Source organism: Haliotis asinina, chromosome 16 (genome assembly GCF_037392515.1).
Source record: "Haliotis asinina isolate JCU_RB_2024 chromosome 16, JCU_Hal_asi_v2, whole genome shotgun sequence".
In the NCBI taxonomy this organism is placed as follows: domain Eukaryota; kingdom Metazoa; phylum Mollusca; class Gastropoda; order Lepetellida; family Haliotidae; genus Haliotis; species Haliotis asinina.
This window is the reverse complement of record NC_090295.1, coordinates 25,379,741-25,400,637: the sequence shown is the minus strand read 5'-3', so window position 1 is coordinate 25,400,637 and position 20,897 is coordinate 25,379,741. Positions and strand designations below refer to the sequence as shown.

At 41.1% G+C, this 20,897-nt stretch overlaps 1 protein-coding gene across 2 annotated transcripts; it reads right to left on the bottom strand.

Moving 5' to 3' along the window:
* Positions 1-1,511: 1,511 nt before the first annotated feature.
* LOC137268943 (polyhomeotic-like protein 1) lies at positions 1,512-19,994 on the bottom strand. 2 transcript variants are annotated; one of them, XM_067803565.1, is made up of 12 exons: positions 19,923-19,994; positions 18,604-18,845; positions 17,948-18,051; positions 10,811-11,006; positions 9,504-9,559; positions 8,089-8,400; positions 6,745-7,419; positions 6,060-6,183; positions 5,736-5,915; positions 5,081-5,184; positions 4,757-4,885; positions 1,512-4,548 (listed from the first exon to the last, which is right to left on the bottom strand). In XM_067803565.1, exons 2-12 carry the CDS (start codon positions 18,812-18,814, stop codon positions 4,351-4,353), a joined length of 2,289 nt encoding a protein of 762 aa, XP_067659666.1. In that variant the 5' UTR covers positions 18,815-18,845; positions 19,923-19,994; the 3' UTR covers positions 1,512-4,350. The 2 variants fall into 2 exon arrangements, with proteins under 2 accessions (XP_067659666.1, XP_067659667.1); XM_067803566.1 differs by having other exon boundaries at positions 17,948-18,048; positions 19,923-19,984.
* Between the last annotated feature and the right edge of the window lie 903 nt (positions 19,995-20,897).

Below are 20,897 nucleotides of genomic sequence, written 5' to 3'. Positions count from 1 at the left end.
TTTCGTCTAGCAGGGTGCACTCAGTATTACTTTGTGGTACGAGAGTGTGATAACATGGTTCTGTCAACTGGTGGGAGATGGTGGTGCCACCTCCGTCTGTGCTGCTGTACTTATTACTAGTTAATCAGGGTTGGATTTTCGGGTGGTTTTTATCTGTCAGTAATCAAAATATGATGACCTAGTGAGACACTGCAGTCAGCAGTATTCCAGCTATATGATGGCAGTCTGTAAATGATCACTGGCTTGTCTGATTAAAACTTGATTAACAACATGAGCATCAATCTACAAAACTGGAAACCAATAATGTGTGAAAACAAGAGTCATCAGGAGATGACATATCCCCCCCGGCCCCCCCATATTTGAAAGGACAAATCATCCGACAGTTACTTATTGTGTTTTTAGACCAAGTCTGAATTGTTTCCATGCAATTCATGAAAAATGTAAATGCCATATATCTGTAATCAGCAAAGTCACAATTTCAAGATCTGTCACGTATATCTGCCAAGATCTTTTGAAAGATACAAAATGGTTTTCATGTTGTGCTCTGGCAACGAAGCCCATACCACCATTTTGAGAATAGGTCCAAAATGTTTCCATGGAAACCGAGAACAAAATACATCATAAAAATCTGTAAATAGCTAAAGGCACCACTTTGGGGTCTGCCACACATATCTTGACAGATATTAAGAAGTTTTTGAGTTCTGCTCCGGAAACGAACCACACCTCTCACTTTTGAGAGTAAGTCAAAAATGTTTCCATGGAAACTGACAAAATGATAAATCACTAAAACCTGGAAATAGCAAAAGGCACCACTTTAGGTTCTGATTGATATATCTACCACATTTTGCTGAAAAATATTGAATGGTTTATGAGTTCTCTGGAGAAAACAAAGCCCATACTTCCATTTTGAGACTAAGTCTGAAATGTTTCCATGGAAACCAAGAAAATGATAAAACCTGTAAATAGCAAAAGGCTCCACTCTGGGGTCTGCCACACATATCTACCAACTTTTACTGACAGATATTTAGAAGTTTTAGAGTTGTGCTCTGGAAACGAAACACACCTCTCACTTTTGAGACTAAGTCCAAAACGTTTCCATGGAGACCAAGAAAATAATAAATCACGAAAACCTGCAAGTAGCAAGAGGCACCACTTTGGGGTCTGCATTACATGCCGGCAGAGGGGTTGAAAGGAAATAAAAATAGTCCGTGAACCTAGCCACCCACCACCCAGTCTATGCAGTTGCTTCTTTCAACAGGCTTGGGTTGCTGAAGGCCAATACTAACACAGATCTTCAGAGGTTTATCAAGGTTGAAGAGTGTGAAGTCATTGAGTTTATTTTATACTGCTTTAAGCAACATTCCAACAATAGGTAACACCAGAAATGGGCATCACACATTGTACCTGATTGGGATATTGGGTCCTCGACATGACACTAGGATACCCCATTGCCTTGGAGAGTATTACATAAACTATAACTAATCATAAATAATGTTGCACAGACAACATGCTGCTCTTTGCTGTATGATATTTATTCAGCACCATAAATAATTAAGTCTACAGACTTGGTCTCAGCATTAACAAGGAAAATTGCAATAAGCATACAAAACACAAGACAATCTGGTACACATGGCATACTGAGGGTGCAAGGTGTTTCATATCTTTTGGTACTTTACCAATGTTGAGTGTGGCCTGCTGCTTCCCATTGCAATGTTCAAAGACATTTTTAAGTTGTATGTACCATGAGGGTCAAAGTTTTCACTTCCAATTTATTATCTGAAAACCTACACCTTGCAGTCAGAAACTTATGTCTTTACAAGTGAGTGTATGGTAGGACTTGTACAAGCCACACAATAAAACAGTACAGATACTTTAAAGAAAGATCACAAGACACACACTGATGACTACATAAGTTTAACACAAGGAAACAATGATGAAATGGTACTCCTGTTTTTTTCCAGACATGCTCATCAAAAGTTTGTGTAACATGCTGCATTACTCGTTGAGATAATTCCAAAATCTATTTGATGTCACAACAGATATGGTAGTGAACATGATCACATGCCTTCAGGCCCTGGTTGTGAACATGATCACAAGCTTTGATTCCCAGGTTGTAAACAAGATCACATACTTTCAGGCCCTGGTTGTGAACATGATCACAAGCTTTGATTCCCTGGTTGTAAACAAGATCACACGCTTTCAGGCCCTGGTTGTGAACATGATCACAAGCTTTGATTCCCAGGTTGTAAACAAGATCACATACTTTCAGGCCCTGGTTGTGAACATGATCACAAGCTTTGATTCCCTGGTTGTAAACAAGATCACATGCTTTCACGCCCTGGTTGTGAACATGATCACATGCTTTGATTCCCAGGTTGTAAACAAGATCACATGCTTTCACGCCCTGGTTGTGAAATGACCACATGCTTTGACGACCTAGAAGTGAACATGGTCACAATCTTTGATTCCCTGGTTGTAAACAAGATCACAATCTTTGACAACCAGGTTGTAAACATGATCAAAATCTCTGACAGCCTGGTTGTGAACCTGATCACAATCTTTGACAACCTTGTAGTGATCACAAACTCTGATATTCTGGCAGGCTAGACTCAGTAGTATATTTTTAGATTTTGAAAAATTAATCTGGAGGCTAACTGCTACCAATTCTGTGAAGTATAAAATGACAACATTACAAATATTACAAAGATGTATGTACAAATATGGTAGGTTTCTTTTTATGTACACAGTTCAACATTGGCAAGTAGTGAGATTCAAGCATATCTGTCCTGACTAAAAACAGAGACAGAATGGTTCTCTAATTTTGTCTGTCATTCCTGGATGAATATGTCAGTAAATTATGCATAATAGATACAAAGTTGGCATAACTGAAGTAACACTGATTGCAGCATTAAAATTGTCTGCACGAATTAGACTAACATCATTGTACAGAATTTCAATTCCATTAAAATATGCAGAAGACTATATTTTACTAAAATGATCTATTTGAAGTTCTATTTCTTTGCAAGGAACAAACCAGTTAAAAATGAAAAGCTGCATCGTGTAAAATTGGAAACCAACTTTTCTACCAGTTAATAATATCACACCACAGATGAAATAAATATTGAGCAACTCATGATATGAAGTAATCAGATTGAACAGACAATTAGGAATCCTTTGACTGGTGCTCAACTGGTGTTGCAGTGATTAGGAATATGTTTTATAGTTGGCAGGGTTGGTTCTGCTTCTTAAGACTGGTGAATGAACAAGGAGGTGCTTTTGTCCAGAATCCCTTGTTGATTTTCACATTTTGTTAAACACAATACATGTACAATTATCAATTGTACAGAAAAACAGAGGGGTCATTGGTAGATGCCACCAGCTCATATTTAATGAAAGACTGGAAACCTATCCATCATGCAATGAACGTGTTTACAACAAGAAGGGTAATGAGACCAGACACACTGTCAGTGGAAAGCTCAACACACCCTTGGAATGTGGAGCAGATTCACTGTAAATATTTAAAATGTTTATAGCATTATGACCTACAGAATGAACATAGATTCAGTCAAGCATGATTAGGATACAGACTGAAGAACATTCGAGTCCCGCCCTTCACCGCCGGTGGGCATTACACAAATGAACACAGGGTCTTGTTCAAAGGAGTGAACTCTGGCTAGGCTGGTCATAAAGGGGAGGGCTGATGCTTGGACTATATGTAATGAATATGTGACTAAATAGGTACAGCATAATGTGTAGCTACATGGAGCTATTTACACTACTTATAAAGGATGGAACACAGGAAGTATCATGACATACAACACTAACTGGGGTCATGTTTTCTCCGATGACTATTACTGTCATCTGCCACTGGATTGCTTACATGTGTATCTTTGGTACTGTTTTAGTCAGTGCCCCTACTCCCACCTCTGACTGATACCATCAGCCATGTGTGACCATCACATCTACATATGTTGACTTTGATAGGAGCAATGGCACTTGTTTAGTAGAACTCATCAGGATGAAGACGACAGCCACTGGACCGCTAACAACTAGCTGTGCTCTCAACACTGAAGCAATGTCCATGTGTATAACAGGAGCTGGTTTAGTTCATAAAGGCTGGTCATGATGTATGATGCCATGAGGCTCTGCTTGAGATACAGGCGCTGCTGGATGTGATGTGTTCCACTGATTTGATAGCTGCCTGTTTAACCATGTCATCATCACAGGGGCATAGCTGACACTGTCTACTTTATTCCAGTCTCTGTAAATCGCAAATGTTTTCCATCTCAGGAACGTTGCACAGCAGAGTAGTACATGGTTTGCCTGTCTTAGAGCACAGCCTGGTGAGGGTTACACGCACTCATCCTTGAGGCTGGATATGCGAGCACAGATCTTGAGTGCGGGGCCAAGCTTGATGTTCATGGCTGTCATCAGATGGTCCTCCTTCAGCAGCAGTAGGGCTTGGCCATCGATCTCCTGTGACAGGAATTCCTCCGCGTAGGTGGCGCAGCCTGGCAGAGACTTGATGAACTCGTACACCTCCATCACCTGCACACAACGCATGCTGGGATTTACAAGTGGTTGGGGCACATGCATATGCATTTTTGTTCTTAGTTTCTATTAAATATTTCAAAATGAAATGTTCGGTAAACAGTCCTAAGATCATCTTTTCCTAAAATGCAAGTAATTTTTACCATTACAAAAGTATTAGCAACAGCGAAAAGGGACTGTGTGTGAAGGTGTCAGTGCCACCTACCGTCCACTTGGAGGGTTCTGAAGAAGGTGAAAGAGTGTCCATCTCCATATCTGGCAGGGGTACAGGGGAGGTGGGGGAGGAACTAGTCTCCTCCTGACCACTGTTAGAACTGCTGGCCTCCTCTGGTAGCTGCAACACATGCACCAACTACATGAAAGGCGGCATTTACACATCATCATCCAAAGCCATTATTCTTACTACAAATATTGTCTGGACATAGCACAAACCAATGAATAATATCAACACTTCAACAGTCCTCAGTTTACCTATATAACAGATGGACAACAATGTCCGAAATAGCTGTTCACAACAAGAGGTGCTCACTCTCATATTGATGTTGTATGCAAGTCGTCCCCCTCTTCCCGGTCGCCAGCCTTTCCTCACCGCCAAGGGATGCTTCCTCTTCTTCACCAGCTTCACTGTACCTGCTGGTGACAAGAGGTCCATGCATCTTTACCATGTAAATAATTAGTAACACAATATTCTTCAGATGTTGCTGGAATCCAGACTGTAGGATACCTGAGCAATCTTTTCATAGTAGTCATAATTTAATTCTGTAAGTCGCTGAGAGTTTCACCTATATAAAGGAGAGACAACTGAAAATGTCAAGTCCTCCTTATATACAAGGGAATGAAACATAAGAAAGGTCAAAGTCCTTATCATGAGGAAGAGAAAGTCTTGTAGTATCCCCCTACTCCTGATTCTACATCCCAACATTCATTTACCTGATGAAAGAGTGAGCATATGCTCTCAAACAGTGTGTGCCTCATAATACATGACATTCAAAATTCTTTTCAGAGTGCAGAACATTTGCTTAAAGGCAATTCGTAACATTATTCTTGTTCTGCAATGTGGAAAGGTTATCTTATTTCAAGACACCCCTTCAAAAATGAATGAAACAATGAATAACAATTAATGTGTTCTCCAAGAAAGCTTACATTTAAAAAACTGAACCATTATTTGATCCTTTTCATCTTACCTTTGTTTTTGAACAAGCCAACACGTCTTGAGCAGGCAACATTGTAACGCTTGGCACATGCCATGGAGCAGAACCTCTTGGAGCGCCGGAACTTGACAGCCGTGGCCATCTTGCCGCAGTACTCACACTTCAGCATATTGGGTTGCTGCTGGGTCTCAGTGCTGCTCCGTGTTGGCAGCCCTGCAATCATGAAACATTAGATACAGCTCTTCTTCAACTTCAGAAGCCTGCCAAGCCTTCATTTTACATGCATGTAGGTGGCATGTATAGGTGCCTTTTTGATACCCCAGCATGCTGCTGCTGCAGAGGTACACTACAACCCACCTTCAGGCTCCAGCAGCGGAGGTGGAAGGTCCATCAGGGATTCGCTCAGTTCTTCATCGGAGTCCTTGTCTGTGCGAGTAGGTTTGGGAGGGATGAACTCCGTCAGCAGAGATGACCGCTGCACCTGCAACCATCATTCATATGACAATTCTCCTTTCTCATGTCAAACATGCCTAATACCTAGTAATAACTGACACTGTTGTGTCAGTAAGCGCACTCAGCAATATTCTAGCTATATGGCAACTGTGTGAACAATTGAGTCTGGACATAACAATCAAGTGATCAACAGCACAAGCATCGATTTACACAACTGGGATAAAATGGCATGTGTCAACCAAGTCAGCGAGCATGCCCACCTAATCCTGTAAGTCGTCTCTTACAACAAGCATGGGTTATGGAAGATGGATTCCAACCTGGATCTTCACAGGTGGCACAGTTCTATGAGCTAAGTTTCGTACCACACTGTATTCCAGTGATATCACAGCCTGTCAGATTAATGTGGGAGAAAAGCCAAAAAGGACAATCTGTGCTGAGCAAAAGGATTTAAACAATCAAACACTACTGGCATGCCCAAGGGAAAGAACTCTGCCATGCCAACTGTACTTCCTAGGACCCCTTATTCCCCAGCATATGCCCTCAAAACAAACTCGCCTCGAGGTTCAAGTGTAACTGAGCACAGACTTACTGGGAAGGGTTCCGGTCCTTCCTGTATGACAAAGCCCTCAATGATGTGAGTGAGTATGTGCGGCTTCACAATAGCCTTCTGTTTCTCTACAACAGTGGCTGGCTCTAGCGGTGGAGGAGGCTTATCTGGCATCGATGTGTCCATTGGCGTTTCTACCTCCTTGGTGATAACTGGTGGCTTGTCATTGTCATCTATAATGTCTTTGTCCTTCTCCTCCGGACTTCCTTCATCTACAGTCACACTCCCCGACTTTTCTTTGGTGGAAGTAATGTCCGGAGGGGGTGTGGACTTCTTTGCTCTTTCCACCTCAGAATCTGATTGGCTCTTTGCTGGGGGCACAACAATGGTTGGTTGGTTTGTGGGTGTGGCTGGTTTTGAGTGACTGACAGGTGGTGTTTTGGTGCTGGTGGGAGTAGAGGGGACTGATGACGAGGACTTGGACTGGGATTTTGTCCGTCCTTTTGACTGCTTGGGGATGACAGTGGGTATGTTCAGTTTAGTGGCTTGGCCAGATATGTGAGTTGGTGGGATTTTGGCAGTGGTTGCTTTAGATGGCAGGAGAGTTTTTCCAGTTTGTGATGAGCTTTTTGAAGAACCTCCACTTGGTTTTGTGTTAACCTGTAGGTTTTGTGGCATCTCCATCTTGCCTCCCTTCATACTGTTGGCCAAGGCTGCCTGGAACAGACAGGATACAAACACATGATATCCAGAAATAACTACTGCAGTCATGTAGACTGTAATAAGTAATCAAAAGGTTCACTTTCATTTTGCTACAATGTAGCTCATTATACAAATCTGACCAAAATATCTGAAAATGGCCAGATCCCTAAACATCAGATTGTTATATCCAATAGCCGTTGTTAAAGTGTTAGTCACATACATGGTTTATTGTATCAAATGATTTGTTGTTACATCATTTAAAGCTACACTCAGCAACGTTCAAACTACATGACAGTGGTCTGTAATAATCGAGTCTGGCCAAGACAATCCACGGATCAACATCACAAATGAGTGAGTTAGTTTCTATGATGTTAGCAATATTCCAGCAATATCACGGTGGGGGACACCAAAAATGTGCTTCACACACCGTGCCCATGTTGGGGAATCAAACCCGGATCTTTGGCATGACAGGCGAACACCACCCCATTGCCTCAAACATGAGAGATGACATAATTGGGATTCGATGACATATGTCAACCGAGCTAACAAGCCTGACCATCCATTCCCGTTAGCTGTCTCTTCTAAAAAGTGACAGGGTTGAAGATCAATTCTAAGGTGTATCAAATGGGCTTACACAATACACAACAGCATCTTTACCATACCAGATGTCAACTATATCCTTACCTGCATATTTGCTGCCATCATGCTCTGCTGTGTTTGAATGGGATTAGCTGTTCTGATGTACAGTGACTGGCCAGCCAGGATGGCTGGGGATTGTGCATGGTTCAAAAGCGGCTGGTGGGCAGCCAATGGGAAGCCTTGTTGCAAACTAGCCATGGCTTGAAGTACTGCCTGATTGGTGAGCATAGGTTGTGATGTGATGATTTGGCCAGTGTTTGTGACCAACTGGGGCTGACTGAGCCGCAGTGGCGCCTGTGACGTGATGAGTTGTGGTTGGCCCTGATGGGAGATGGAGACTGCCTGGCCTTTGGATGACTGCAAGGAAGAGGGTCTAGTTGTTAAGATGATAGAAATGGTGAGTCTACAGGAAGCAAAACTTGGGGAATTCTCTCTGCATGTTCAGTACATTCCCGCCAAACATTTTTGGACTCCATAAGTTTTTTGAACATGAGTACTTACTTGTGCTATGAGGAGGACAGAGACATTTCACATTCTTGAATTTAGCAAGAAGAAACTGTTCCTTAGAAACTGGACCTTAGAGCAAGGCCAACCACATACCAGGCAGGAACACAAGCTGAACAATGGTAACTCATTTATATTTCAATATACCCACTGTGTACCATCATTTTGATGCCGTAATTAATCCCAAACATGTTCTACATGTGACATGCAATTCATTCCTTCGATAAATAACATACCTAAAACAGTTGTGTTGAGGTGTTTTTCAGTTGTACTTGTCAGAACGTATACAGCTATGTGTTTTCTCACACAATGTCACTGTGTAAGCAGACAATGTTTCTACAAATATTTGGACAGCCCCCAATGATCACTGTTTGAGATAGGTCCTACACTATATCATGGGCAGGTGGATCAGTAAATGCGGTCCATGTTTGATGTACTTACAAATGTGGTCAAAAGTTGACAATATCAATCCCATAAACAACAAAAACAGATATTACAGACTGTTATGCATTAATATGAAAGGTTAACGCAAAAACAAACAAAACCTCATATTCAAAAGTTAAGGAAAACAAGAACCCTTGATAAACACAAGCTGAAAATTCACGTATTCCAGTATCTAAAAGCTAGGCACTCTAAAAGAAATATTGACATTTCCTTAGAAATCAGTTTTATCCATGTGCATCCTTTTGTTTTCATTCAAACAGTTATACACTTTAACTGTCAGTCCATACATTACTGAGAAATAACAGTGTATACCAGAACACAGTGTAACATAGAACAGCTATCCAGTTCTTTGTCTACCTGAGCTCAGGAGACAAAGAATACTGTCAATATATAGTCACCAGAACAGATACTCTGTCATCAGACTTCATTAAGCTTGTCATTTCAACATATTTCATAGTCAGGAAAAATGAAAAATAGTTTGTTCATCATGATATGATAAAAGAAAGACTTACCGCAACCTGGGCCACAAAGTTTGGATTTGTAGTTCCTTGTCCAGAGAACACTGCACCTGAAAGTGTTATACACAGTTGTAACAAGGCACACACAAAGGGGCAATTACTGTTGCACATCCTGTTTCTGTGTAACAGCTGTAGCCGATAACATCATGGCTCACAGATTAGCAAACACCACCATTCACGGATGCATTCTGCTGCACTCTGCACTATGACAAAGGCCATTCTCTCAAATCTGTATTTTGCCTATCAGTAAATGTGGTTTTAACTTCAGTCTAGAGTGTGAAAGTAACCCAATGAGTCTGAACTTATTGAACACGTCTGAGCAAGAGTGAAATTGTACCAAATCAGCCATGAATGCAATTATTGTTATTATACTAACATCTGTATAATGCTGACATCAAGTTCAACTGCTCAAAGGCACTTCATTTTCTCTCAGTCATTGGATGTCCATCACAATGGCAGATCATATTTTCAATCCCAACTCCCTGGGGAATATCTAACTCTTGCAGCCTACTAGATGCACCAAGTCAGTCTGGCTTTCCCATCATTACAAGATACCCATTCACAGCTTTGTGCTTTTGTGTTTTTACTGCACGTTGCTGTACCAACAACTAGGTGTTTGCACTTGTTCATGTTGCCACCATCTGGTCATCTACCAACAGATTTGTGGGTTCTTTTAAGTGCACAGGGTGATGTACTGTACACTAGGGATTGTGACAACAAGGAGAGAGTCTGCACACAAGTCAATTCCAAGGATTTTCCACCCGGTCACAAGTGGGCATGATCCCGGCACTTCCAAGTTCACTGGATAAATAGCCTGATGCCTTAGACGGCTCATTGCATGCTGAATCCAATGGATGTTGGAGAATCTGTTCTTGTGTATTGTAACATCTTTAAGGATATGCAAGGAATTATGTGTTATGTCATACAGTTTATAATAAAATGCGGGATGTTCGGTGATGTAGTATAATATTACATGACTATACATATGCACATATCATACACAAGCCAAGGTCCTAAATTGTCCCATAAAATTTGTATAAAAATGGTATGTCTGTTACATAAGCCGACCACCAATCTTCAGACATATTCTCTTCTTTGGGACTTCTGAAATAGGGTAATCAAAGCTGAACCTAGAAGATGTGTGTTTGTCAATGTCATTGAACCAACTGAGATTTAATATCTGTAGCTGCATTTCCAGAACCATAGTTTTCATGTCAACATGCACCTGGTAGAAGCTGAACAACACTAGCTGTGATTATCCAATTCCATATCCTCCTGACCCTGCTTGCTGCTGCACCTACCTATCTGTCCCAGCACCAGGGGCTGGGCTGCAGCCTGGGCCGACATCACGGCAGGCTTGCCCCCAACTAATGCTGTTGCCTGGCCTTGAGTTGGGCCTTGCATGGACTGAGACTTGTTCCCATTTGTCGATGCTTTGATGCTGCTGACGTTGCTTCCTGAGGTGGGTGTCACTGTAGTTGTTACAATCATCCCTGGCTGCAAACAGATCTCAAGACACTGTAACTACTTCTCAGTTCATAGTGGGATATTAGCACTTTTACTACCAGTAACCTAAGCTGAAATTAGCAAGTTACAGCAGCAATGGGAGCACTTTGAACACAGTTGAATCCACTGTTATCATGGCATGTCATACGTTGGATATTCATACAACATATCCACGCAACTAGTACATGCTGAAGTTGTGTTTTTTTCCCCACCAGCATTGGATGTCAGTCTCAATGGCATATCATATTATCAATCTCAACTCTTGCATCCACTTAGTAAACCAAGTTATTGTGGCTTTCCCATAATTACAAGCTACCCATTTACAACTGGAACACATAATGATAGTACTCTGTCCAAGTTTACTACATGTTACTGCACCCACAACTAGGTGTTTAAATGCACAGGATTGTGTGCTGCACTCTAGGTGTTGTGACAACACAGAAGGTGTCTTTGCACAAAGTTGACACCAAGGTTTAACAGCCGGTCACAGGTGGGCTCTATCCTGTCACCTCAGCCTTCCTGGATCACTAGTCTGGCACCTCAGAATGATTGCTTGCCCACTACCCTGAGATATTTAGTGAAATGTCCAAGCATTAGGGTTATTCCAATAAACCAACAAAGTACAAAGAGATTATATCAACTTGTGGTGCCTTAGACAAGTGGGACCCAAGAGCATAAACATGTAGATGGAGGGCGACACAGATATGATACAGCTTTGCATGTTACTGTTGTATGTGGTGAAGGAATATGTGGGAACTATGGGATGACACTGGACAACACAATAAACTACCACCTGCATTACTTCTTTGTCATCTTGGAAATTCATTTTTGTCACAAATATTTCCTTAATTTTATAGGATTATATAGAGATCTATCAAGTCAGTAGCCACTTATTTCTAATAGTAATACAAATGGAAACCTGAAGGAGCACCTGAAATTAACTTCGTCATTTAGGTGTAAAGTTTACATCACAATATTGGACATATGTCAGCCTTTGTTTTGAGAGAAATTATCATTGTAGACAAACCACAATGGCCGAAACATAGGCAAAATTTATACTTTTTTAAGAAAATCAGAAATTGCCATCTGAACTTAGGTCACTGAATTGAGAGAACATCAAGATATAATATAGACAACTGATGCTTGATTCAGCTGTATGGGGCTGTTCATAATTTATGAACAAAAAGTAAGTGTGTGTCTGCGTGAGTGGAGGAGGGGAGGGTGAGGGTGTTAAATGATTTTGTACATGATGGAATGTCATTTACAGTATTTACAGTGTACAAACTTGTCCATAAAAATCATCAGCCCACTCCCAGCCATAATTATGGATAATGAACAGTCCCCAAACAGTAGAGCAAATTTTGAAGGTGTTCACTAACAACTTGTATCTGACTGAGTATATGTAAGTCAGGTCACAATGAAATCAAGTATATGCATCTCAAACACAAACTTTTAATAGTAAGTGGTTATAGCCACTTTTAGCATTATTCCACAAAAATCAAGGCAGAGGACACCCGAAATAGGTTTCACACATTGCACTCATGTTGGGAATTGTGGGTGATGAGGCAACAAATTAACCACTAGACTACCCAATCCTCCTTTTTCACACCTGGTACTTAACATCCTTTGCAGTACCATATTCAGAGGAATGGGGTATACCCATGTCTAGTTTCCAGTGACACTTATTTGAATGTGTATGTGAATCTAACAAACTAATCATCCTTCTATTAAGTTGAAAGTATTTTTCTGAACAAAATTGATATTTTATACTTATCCTGACTTATGCTTCTTATGCTTATCTCCTCCCTCCATGCGAAGATAGTAGAACACTTGAAATCCCTTTAAGTTCCCTGCTAATTGAAGCATACGTTAACTACACTCACCCATCGGGAACCTCCCTTTCCCGCCATTACGGTCACATGACCAGCCATGCTTGCCCCCTCCCCGAATCTCATAAGCCTGACATGAGAATTACTGGGAGTTTAGTGTGCCTGAGAGGGGTGGTTAGGAGGGCTTGAATCCATGATGCAGGATAAGTATAAAATATTGATTTAATTCAGAAAATTACATATTTTTCCTTATCCTGACTCATGCTTATTATGCTTTTAGAATCTAAAGGAAACGGTGGTGGGTCAGTCCACGCTGTTTTCTGTTGACTGCCTTATAAGTATGTCCAGTACTGCCCCCCTTTCAGGAACTCTAACAGTGATAGTTGGGCCCTGTTCTTCCAGCATTTATCTGTTGAACCTGTCTTCTTTTGAAGCATTTGTTGACTGGAATGTGATGATACATAGATCAGCTAGTGTCTAATGCAACTGTATGTCACGATTTCTAATCAAGACCAGTCGCAACCCTTCTTCATATACAAGTATCTTCATTACGAGTACAGGATCATAATCACTCATGCTAGCTTGAGCAAGACATGCGCATCGACTCTTAACCATTTCACTCTGCAGAGTGTCTTGGTCTCAACAAGTCATGTGATAAAAGGGTGAGGGAAACTCAGTGCCTTTGAGGAACCGTTAGTTGTTATGCAACAAGTGGTTGAAACTGGTGAATGCCAGCGAGGTCCTCCGTGGCAATGTCCTGTAGGTAGTGATTAGCAAACACTGTATTCGAATTAAGAAAAAGGCCATCCATCATAGTTGACTGGTAGTTGCAGTGTTGGTTGTCCTAGTTCCTCGATGATTACTAGGAACCAATCTTTTGCTGACCAAAATCATTTAAATCAGCATCGTTTGTTTTATCTTCCTGATGACTTTCGGTAGTAGTACTTGAGGGGGCAGTGCGCAATCGTTCAGTCCTTCAAACGAGATGCTGAGAGCATCTGTTGCCCATGCTAACGGATCCGAATGGAGTGGAGATAAGATTGTTGATATCTGCTTGTTGAACCTTGTGGCAAATAGGTCTGTTTGCGGGGATCTGAATGTCTGACTGATGAGTCGAAATGTCTCTCAATGTAGCATCTATTCTGTTGGAGATGGTTGTAGAGGGCGTGACAGTGCATCAGCCATGATGTTGTATGCACCTGGGATGTGACATTAGCCTTTACATGGGTGAGATCGTGTTGATTTTTGTTTGCTTATGTAGAATGCTACTGTGGAGTTGTCTGTATGAACTATCAGTAGTTTGTTCCTCAATGCTGTCGACCAGTGTCGTACTGCATTGACTACAGCTTTAGTCTCCAGGTCGTTGACATGCAGAATGCGTTCCTTGCTTGTCCAGATTCCTGCTGCCACCTTATTGTTTAGGTAAGGGCCCCAACATTGTAGTGATGCACCTATGTAGAGATGCATGTTGTAGACTGGCTCTAGTAAATAGGTCCCTGCCCAGACAATCGATCAGTAAGTCCACCATAGTAGATATGATCTCAGGTTGTCCGGCAGAGCAATCCAATGTAACATGTTGAGATGCTGAATCAGGAACTGTTGCAATGGGTACAATTGTAAATGTCCTCGTCTGGTCAAATTCAGTGCTGATATGAGCAGACCAAGTAGACATTTCCACTGTAGTGGCTATGGAAAGGGCAGAGCTTGTTCTATCATGCCTTGAATTTTGACCCATCAATACCCTGGGACGACAATGCAGTTCAACGGAGTGATGAATAAAGTCCCAAGGAATTGAAGATCTTGCAGCAGCTCTGATTCTGATGTCACAAGCCATCTGAGTTGAGTTAGCAGCCTGATGGTGAAGTCTAACTATAGTCTGAGTTGACTTGTCTCGTGATGGGCTTGAATGCTGTCATCCAGGTAAATGGTGCTGCAAAGTCCCCATCAATGTAGATAAGTGACTATTGGCTTGGTGACCTGATTACATAGCCAGGGGGCCAAAGATATTCCAAACAGTAGAACTATCCATTGGTAGTGCTGACCGTTGAACTGGAAGCGCAGATATTCCCTGGAGTCCGAATGTATCAGAATGTGCAGGTAGGCATCTTGTAGACAGATGCTGGCTAGAAAATCACCTGGACGGATGAGATGCCGCAGTTGTGGTAGATGTTGAATTCCTTCATACTGTATATAAGTTGAAGCCTTTCTTTGAAGTTTCCCTTGGGCACCAGAAAAATTGGGAGTAGAATCCTGGTGTTAGTCAATCCAGACGCAGTTTTCCAACTGCACGTTTCGCAAGAAGAGATGATATGGGGTCAGCAAGTTTGGGTATATTGTGAGCGGTTGTGTTGCCTGTAGTGGGATTTTGTAGCTGTGTCGTTGGATGTTCATGGCCTATTCATCATGGAGGAGTCTCAAATTCCTCCAGCAGTGCTGTAGACATCTATCCACTCGTGAAGGTTGTATGGGAACAGCTGAAAAAAGGTTCAAGTCACTCTAAATAAGTCTAAATCTTCAGTGCTTTCCTCCTTTAGCACTCCTGGCAGGATATCCTGTTCCAAGGGTGCACTTGTTTCATCCAGTTGAGCGATGCAATAAACCCTTGCCATTACAAGCATTGTACTTCTCGTCTCTCACTCTCTGAAACTTTGCCTTGCTGGAGTAACGCTGAGAAGTCTTCTTGAGGACACTGGTCAAAGTGTCAATGGACTTTAACATCATTACTTCCCTGGTATCCAGAGCAATGGATTTGGCGACGTCCTCAATTCTGCCATACCATTCGAATACCATGGTAGCTGACCAGGGAGCCCTATACAAGGGTTTAGTAAAGCTGTTGCCCCAAGATGACGCTGATAGTAGACCTTGCCGCAGTAGTAAATTCAATCCAGCAGATGTCAAGGCTAGATGCTCCGAAATAAATTGCTGATCCTTCTTCTGCGTCATAAGAGTAGAAAGGATCATCCTTTCTAATTTTACATAAATGATGGTAATTACAATCCCCAAATTGAATACGATATAATTTAGATTATATGCCCAAAATTAAAGCAAATGCTTATCGTAGTATCGTGACCCAAGTGTGCCTCCAACCGCCCTCATTGGGCGATGAATGAGAGAGTGATAAGTATGGCTGGTCATGTGACCGTAATGGGAAGAAAGGGACGCTCCCGATGGGTAAGTGTATTGTGCATCCACCTCAGTTAGAAGGGAACTTCTAGGGATTTCAAGTGTTCCAATATCTTTGCATAGAGAGAGGAGATACAATAAGCATGAGTCAGGATAAGGAAAAGTAAATTGTAAAAGAACTTTGTGATGACCGAGCTGGGATGCTGGTTCCCTAGTCTACACCTAAACCAACCTGCTTGAAGATACATAACAGGGGCTATCAACAACAATTACGGTCAAGTCTCGTTATTCCGACCTCCGTTCATCCGACAATCAGCTTTATCGGATGCTTTTGTTGGTAAAATATTGAATAAATGTAACTATTCTGTTCAGTCCAACATCCTCATTAGTCCAACAGTTTGCTGTGCAGCAGTCAATGTCAGATTAACACGACTTGACTGTACTAAATTTGTGTTGAGTTAGTTTCCTATTCTAGGGATCTGACATTTTATAGAAGCAGCCAGTTAAAATTTACCATTCAGTACTGGAATAATGTGCTGCTGTCTGATTTCATTACAAGAGTCATCTGAAGATGGCCTATCCCCCGGCCCCCACATATTTGAAAGAACAAATCATCTGACAGTTACAGTCCAGCTTAATGATTTTTAAGACTAAGTCCAAATCATTTTCATGGAAATCATGAAAAAATCTGTAAATAGCAAAAGGTACAACCTTAGATTCAGTTTGTTATATCTACCAACTTTGGTCTAAAACTACTTAATGGTTTTTGGGTTATGCTCTGGAAAATAAAATGATCATGGATGAAGCGACAACTATATCATCCCACATTACATGCCAGAGGGATAATAACAACACAATGGTCTGATGTTGTCAAGACACTAGATGTTGTTTGATCATTGTAGGAAACCACCACCCACCCAACTACGCTTCCACCACAGGATCCGGCTGTAAAACATTCATGGTACATCCCTTCTCTATCATCATCCTTATTTGACACTTAACTTGATAAATCACCTCCAATCCAAAAGTATTCCAAAGCCTTTCAGGCCGTTCTTCCTATACAAATCAACTTGGTGTGTCTATTTCATATGGTTATGTCTGTTGCATATTCAGCTTTTGTTACGTCCTGGGTATTCCTAAAATGACTTCCAACTCAGTCTTCATATCTGGCTTCTTTTCTGGGATTAGTGGGTTATAGTCATTCCCTCATTATGCAAAGTCCTGTGTTCCCAATGTGTGAATCCTTGCTGATGGCCAGTGCAATGATACTGCTGGAATATCGCCTACTTTTCTTCATGAATATATATCAAGAAAATCAATAACCATTTGGGATATATCCACAGTTACACAATAACAAACTTCAACACAACCGATGACTGACCTAGGATGAAAAGTTGCTGTTGCATCTGTTTGTTTATGTTCAAATGTAATACTCATGGTACAACAAATTATGTTTACTATGAACAGACGAATATAACGAACTGTCATTCTGCTCCAGTGACTTACTCTAAATTGCATTCACTAATACTGTAAACATATGATCAGAAAAATTCCTGTTTCAAAATGACTAGTTATTAGTGTGTGAGTGACTTAGGTTTAACCTAGCTTTGAACATTCTAGTCAGACTGAAATCATGCAGAGGCTCGAGTATTAACCACATTTTTATGAAATGTAACTCAAATCCAGAAACATAATGAAGGCAACAGATAAATTAAACATGGGAGTAGCATGTACATGGTGCTCTATCATGAAATAAAGCAACAATGTCCAACATTAACATGCCACACTATTGACATGATTTACTCGGAATCATCGATTAAAAATTGCTATCTCTTTACAATGTCTATTCCTTAGGTGCAACCCTCACAAAGGTGATGATGTGAGTTATCTCCCCTGGTTGTGTACTTGATCCAAACTCCTTCTATCACAGCTCAAGGGAACATGATAAGCAGTTCACAACAGTTTGAAGAAGTTGCCTACCTGTGAGGATGTGGGTGACATCAAGCCAGGGCTTGTTGGGCTCACTGACGGAGGGCGTCCTTGCATCGCAGCTGCCATGTTAAGCTGTTGTTGGGCCATGGCTGCTGAAAGGACAAACATGAACAAGTGAGTTGATGCTATCTGAAGATGAGAGAGGTAGATCAGTTAGCATCCTAATCTGGGATAACAGTCCACGGTCATGCAAGTAATAGGGTCTGACAAAAGAGCACAGGAATGCTGCAGATTCCAAACGCTGAACCACAATATTTCAAACCTGTTTCAGCTAAATGGGATATACAGAGATTCTGCTGAAATGCTCCGAGTATTTACACATGACAAACAAATAATTTTTCAAGTACTACTGAGACTAAAGATATTAGAGCGGAGAAGCATACACACTAAGAGTAATGTGAACGTTATTTTGTTGATGGCCAAGTATGAGTGAATCTACATTGTTGATCATGTGCTGTTATTAGCGACACACTATAGCATGATGTGTAATGTATAATATATATTGAATACAGGGATTGTAATCAGACATATTGTGGTTCACATCAGCATCACAGTACTGTTAGAATGTAAGTCCACTCCAATTACAATTTCCATTCTGGAAAACAGATGTACAATAATGAAGACAAATCCAAGTTGTCACTCACCAACTGCAGCATTCTGAAGCATGATCTGTGGGTTGTAAGGGAAGTTAGATAGATAAGGTGGACTGTGCATTGGCTGGGGAATCACTTGCACCTGCGGTATCTGGGATAGAGTAGACGATGACCGAATGTTGGCCATTGTCACTATTGGGGGTGCCTGTGGGGGCGCGGTTGGCGTCCCTGGGGTGCTGGTGCTTGTTCGCTGCTCAGACATGGTTCCAGTTGGCCGTCCTCTCCTTAGTTTTCTAAAAACAACAAGTTACGAGTGTGCGAGTCAAACTTAACGGAAACAGGGTTGGGTAAATCAAACCCAAAGAACTTAGTTTGATAATTAACAATGTTTCATTTACTTCTGATGGTTCGCTGTTAATGCCACTCTTGGCATGTTACAGCTCTGTAGCAACTATCTGTGAATAATCTGTGTCAGACAATCTAGTGATCAACAGCATGAGCATCGATCAATGCAGTTTAAATACAATGATGTGTCAACCAAGTCAGCGAGCCTGACCACCCATTTCTGTTAGTTGCCTCTCACAACAAACTGTCTAATTAACATAGGCAATGAGGCCTCTACAGTTGAATATATGGCATGACATTACTTCAGTAACCATTCACTGCTGCATGAGGGTAGTCATATAAAAACAAAGCATTAAAGTCCTCATGCACAGCTTTCCTCATGTTCATACTAACTTTTTTCAAGAGATAAAACGAAAAATGCAGCAATATTTAGCATAAAATCCTCGCCTAACATCAAAGCTGCATCTCAACAATAGTAAGGACCCAGTCTACGAATTCACAAAAAAACAGCATACCCTTGCACGGATTTTCCGCGCTGAGAGTATTTCAATACTTCAAGAGCTACAAGTCATAGTCTCCACGGGTAGTTTACCGTTGGACAGCAGGAAGAAAAGCCTAAATACGGAGTAGGTTCTCCTCAGAAAAATGTATTGTTAAAATTAATATGCTTAAAGGTTTCTGTAACGCCGTCTGTTTGTGATCACATAAATGGAGTCCCTTATAGCTACAGTCTCATGCACTCTGTGAAATTGCTAGGGATACGATTGTAAGATGTTGATCTATTGGAGGATCCAGACATTCCTCCTTACTTATCTGCCCCTGTTATTCAGGGCCAATGACCCCCCCACGGGGAAGATTTGTCTGCCGGTTCCGTCGTTCATTTTGGGGTAAATTTTAGGAGTTCCGTTAACAGCAATTAAATCAAAAGCACGTGAAATAAATCAACATAATATTTGTCTATCAATACATCAATGTTGTCTTTACGGAAGCATTACTCGAGATAAATAAATCATCAATATACTCACAAAGAACTTGCATTCTGACTTTATTAACAGACGGCCATTTTGTTGACCTATTATCAGCCGTCTTCTATTATTATACGTCACGGGCACCTGCTCGTTGTTCATTGGTTGATGGATGTCCAACATCGTTTTCATTGGACGAGACAAAGAAGGCGGTGCTCAGCAAATACCTATCCGGATAGAGAATTTTCAACGCGAATATTGATGATGTCTGTTGATTCTTACACATGTGCAAAAGCGAAATAAATGAGAATATCACGTAATACGTTCTACACACGCCGTAATATAAGCCTTTGTCAATATGAACGAACCGATCGATATCATCATCCTCATAAACTGTCACAACAATAGATCAGCGTTTTCACGCATAATCGACATTGGGTTGCCTCCCTTAGATCATCTGTTTATTATTCACGACGCCTTCGCCCGGAAACCTCAGAACAAATGAAACAACTATAAGGGTACTATCTAGATCCATCTCACATCATATCTTCAAGTACACGAAGAGCAACATTATGTGTGACGATCATGCCATATACCCTACCTAGGCCAGTGAGCAAGTGAGATTGTTGTTATCGAGAACTGGGGGAATGTTACCAGCATTGTCTTCAATTGCTCTTAATCACCTTATCTCTGTTATACTCTCTCTGAATTAGTCTTTCTACTCCGTATCTAGGTCCTTGAATGACATTTATAAGTTATGTATACAAGGAAGAGAGCTTTTATGGATGTCAGCTTCATTATTATGAGGAACATGACGTTTTGGACTGTAGCCTTACTCACTCACCTGATGAATGAGAACGGACTCCGAAACATTGTGTTCCTCTTAATAAAGAAACTCTCTTCCTTACCCCGTATCTATTTTGTACTGTCACAGTGACTCCCGTGTACGAATTTGTATTGATTTGTGAAGTTAATTATTTTCAAAATAAAATTGTTACAACACATATCTCCAAACTATGTAGGTTTCACAACAAG

Coding starts and splice junctions, on each gene's coding strand:
- LOC137268943 (XM_067803565.1), bottom strand. CDS start 18,814: ATGTCTGAGCAGCGAACAAGCACCAGCACCCCAGGGACGCCAACCGCG. Junction 8,401..9,503: donor ACTTTGTGGCCCAGGTTGCG/GTAAGTCTTTCT, acceptor TCTTCCTTGCAG/TCATCCAAAGGCCAGGCAGT. Junction 4,549..4,756: donor CAGAACCCTCCAAGTGGACG/GTAGGTGGCACT, acceptor CGTTGTGTGCAG/GTGATGGAGGTGTACGAGTT.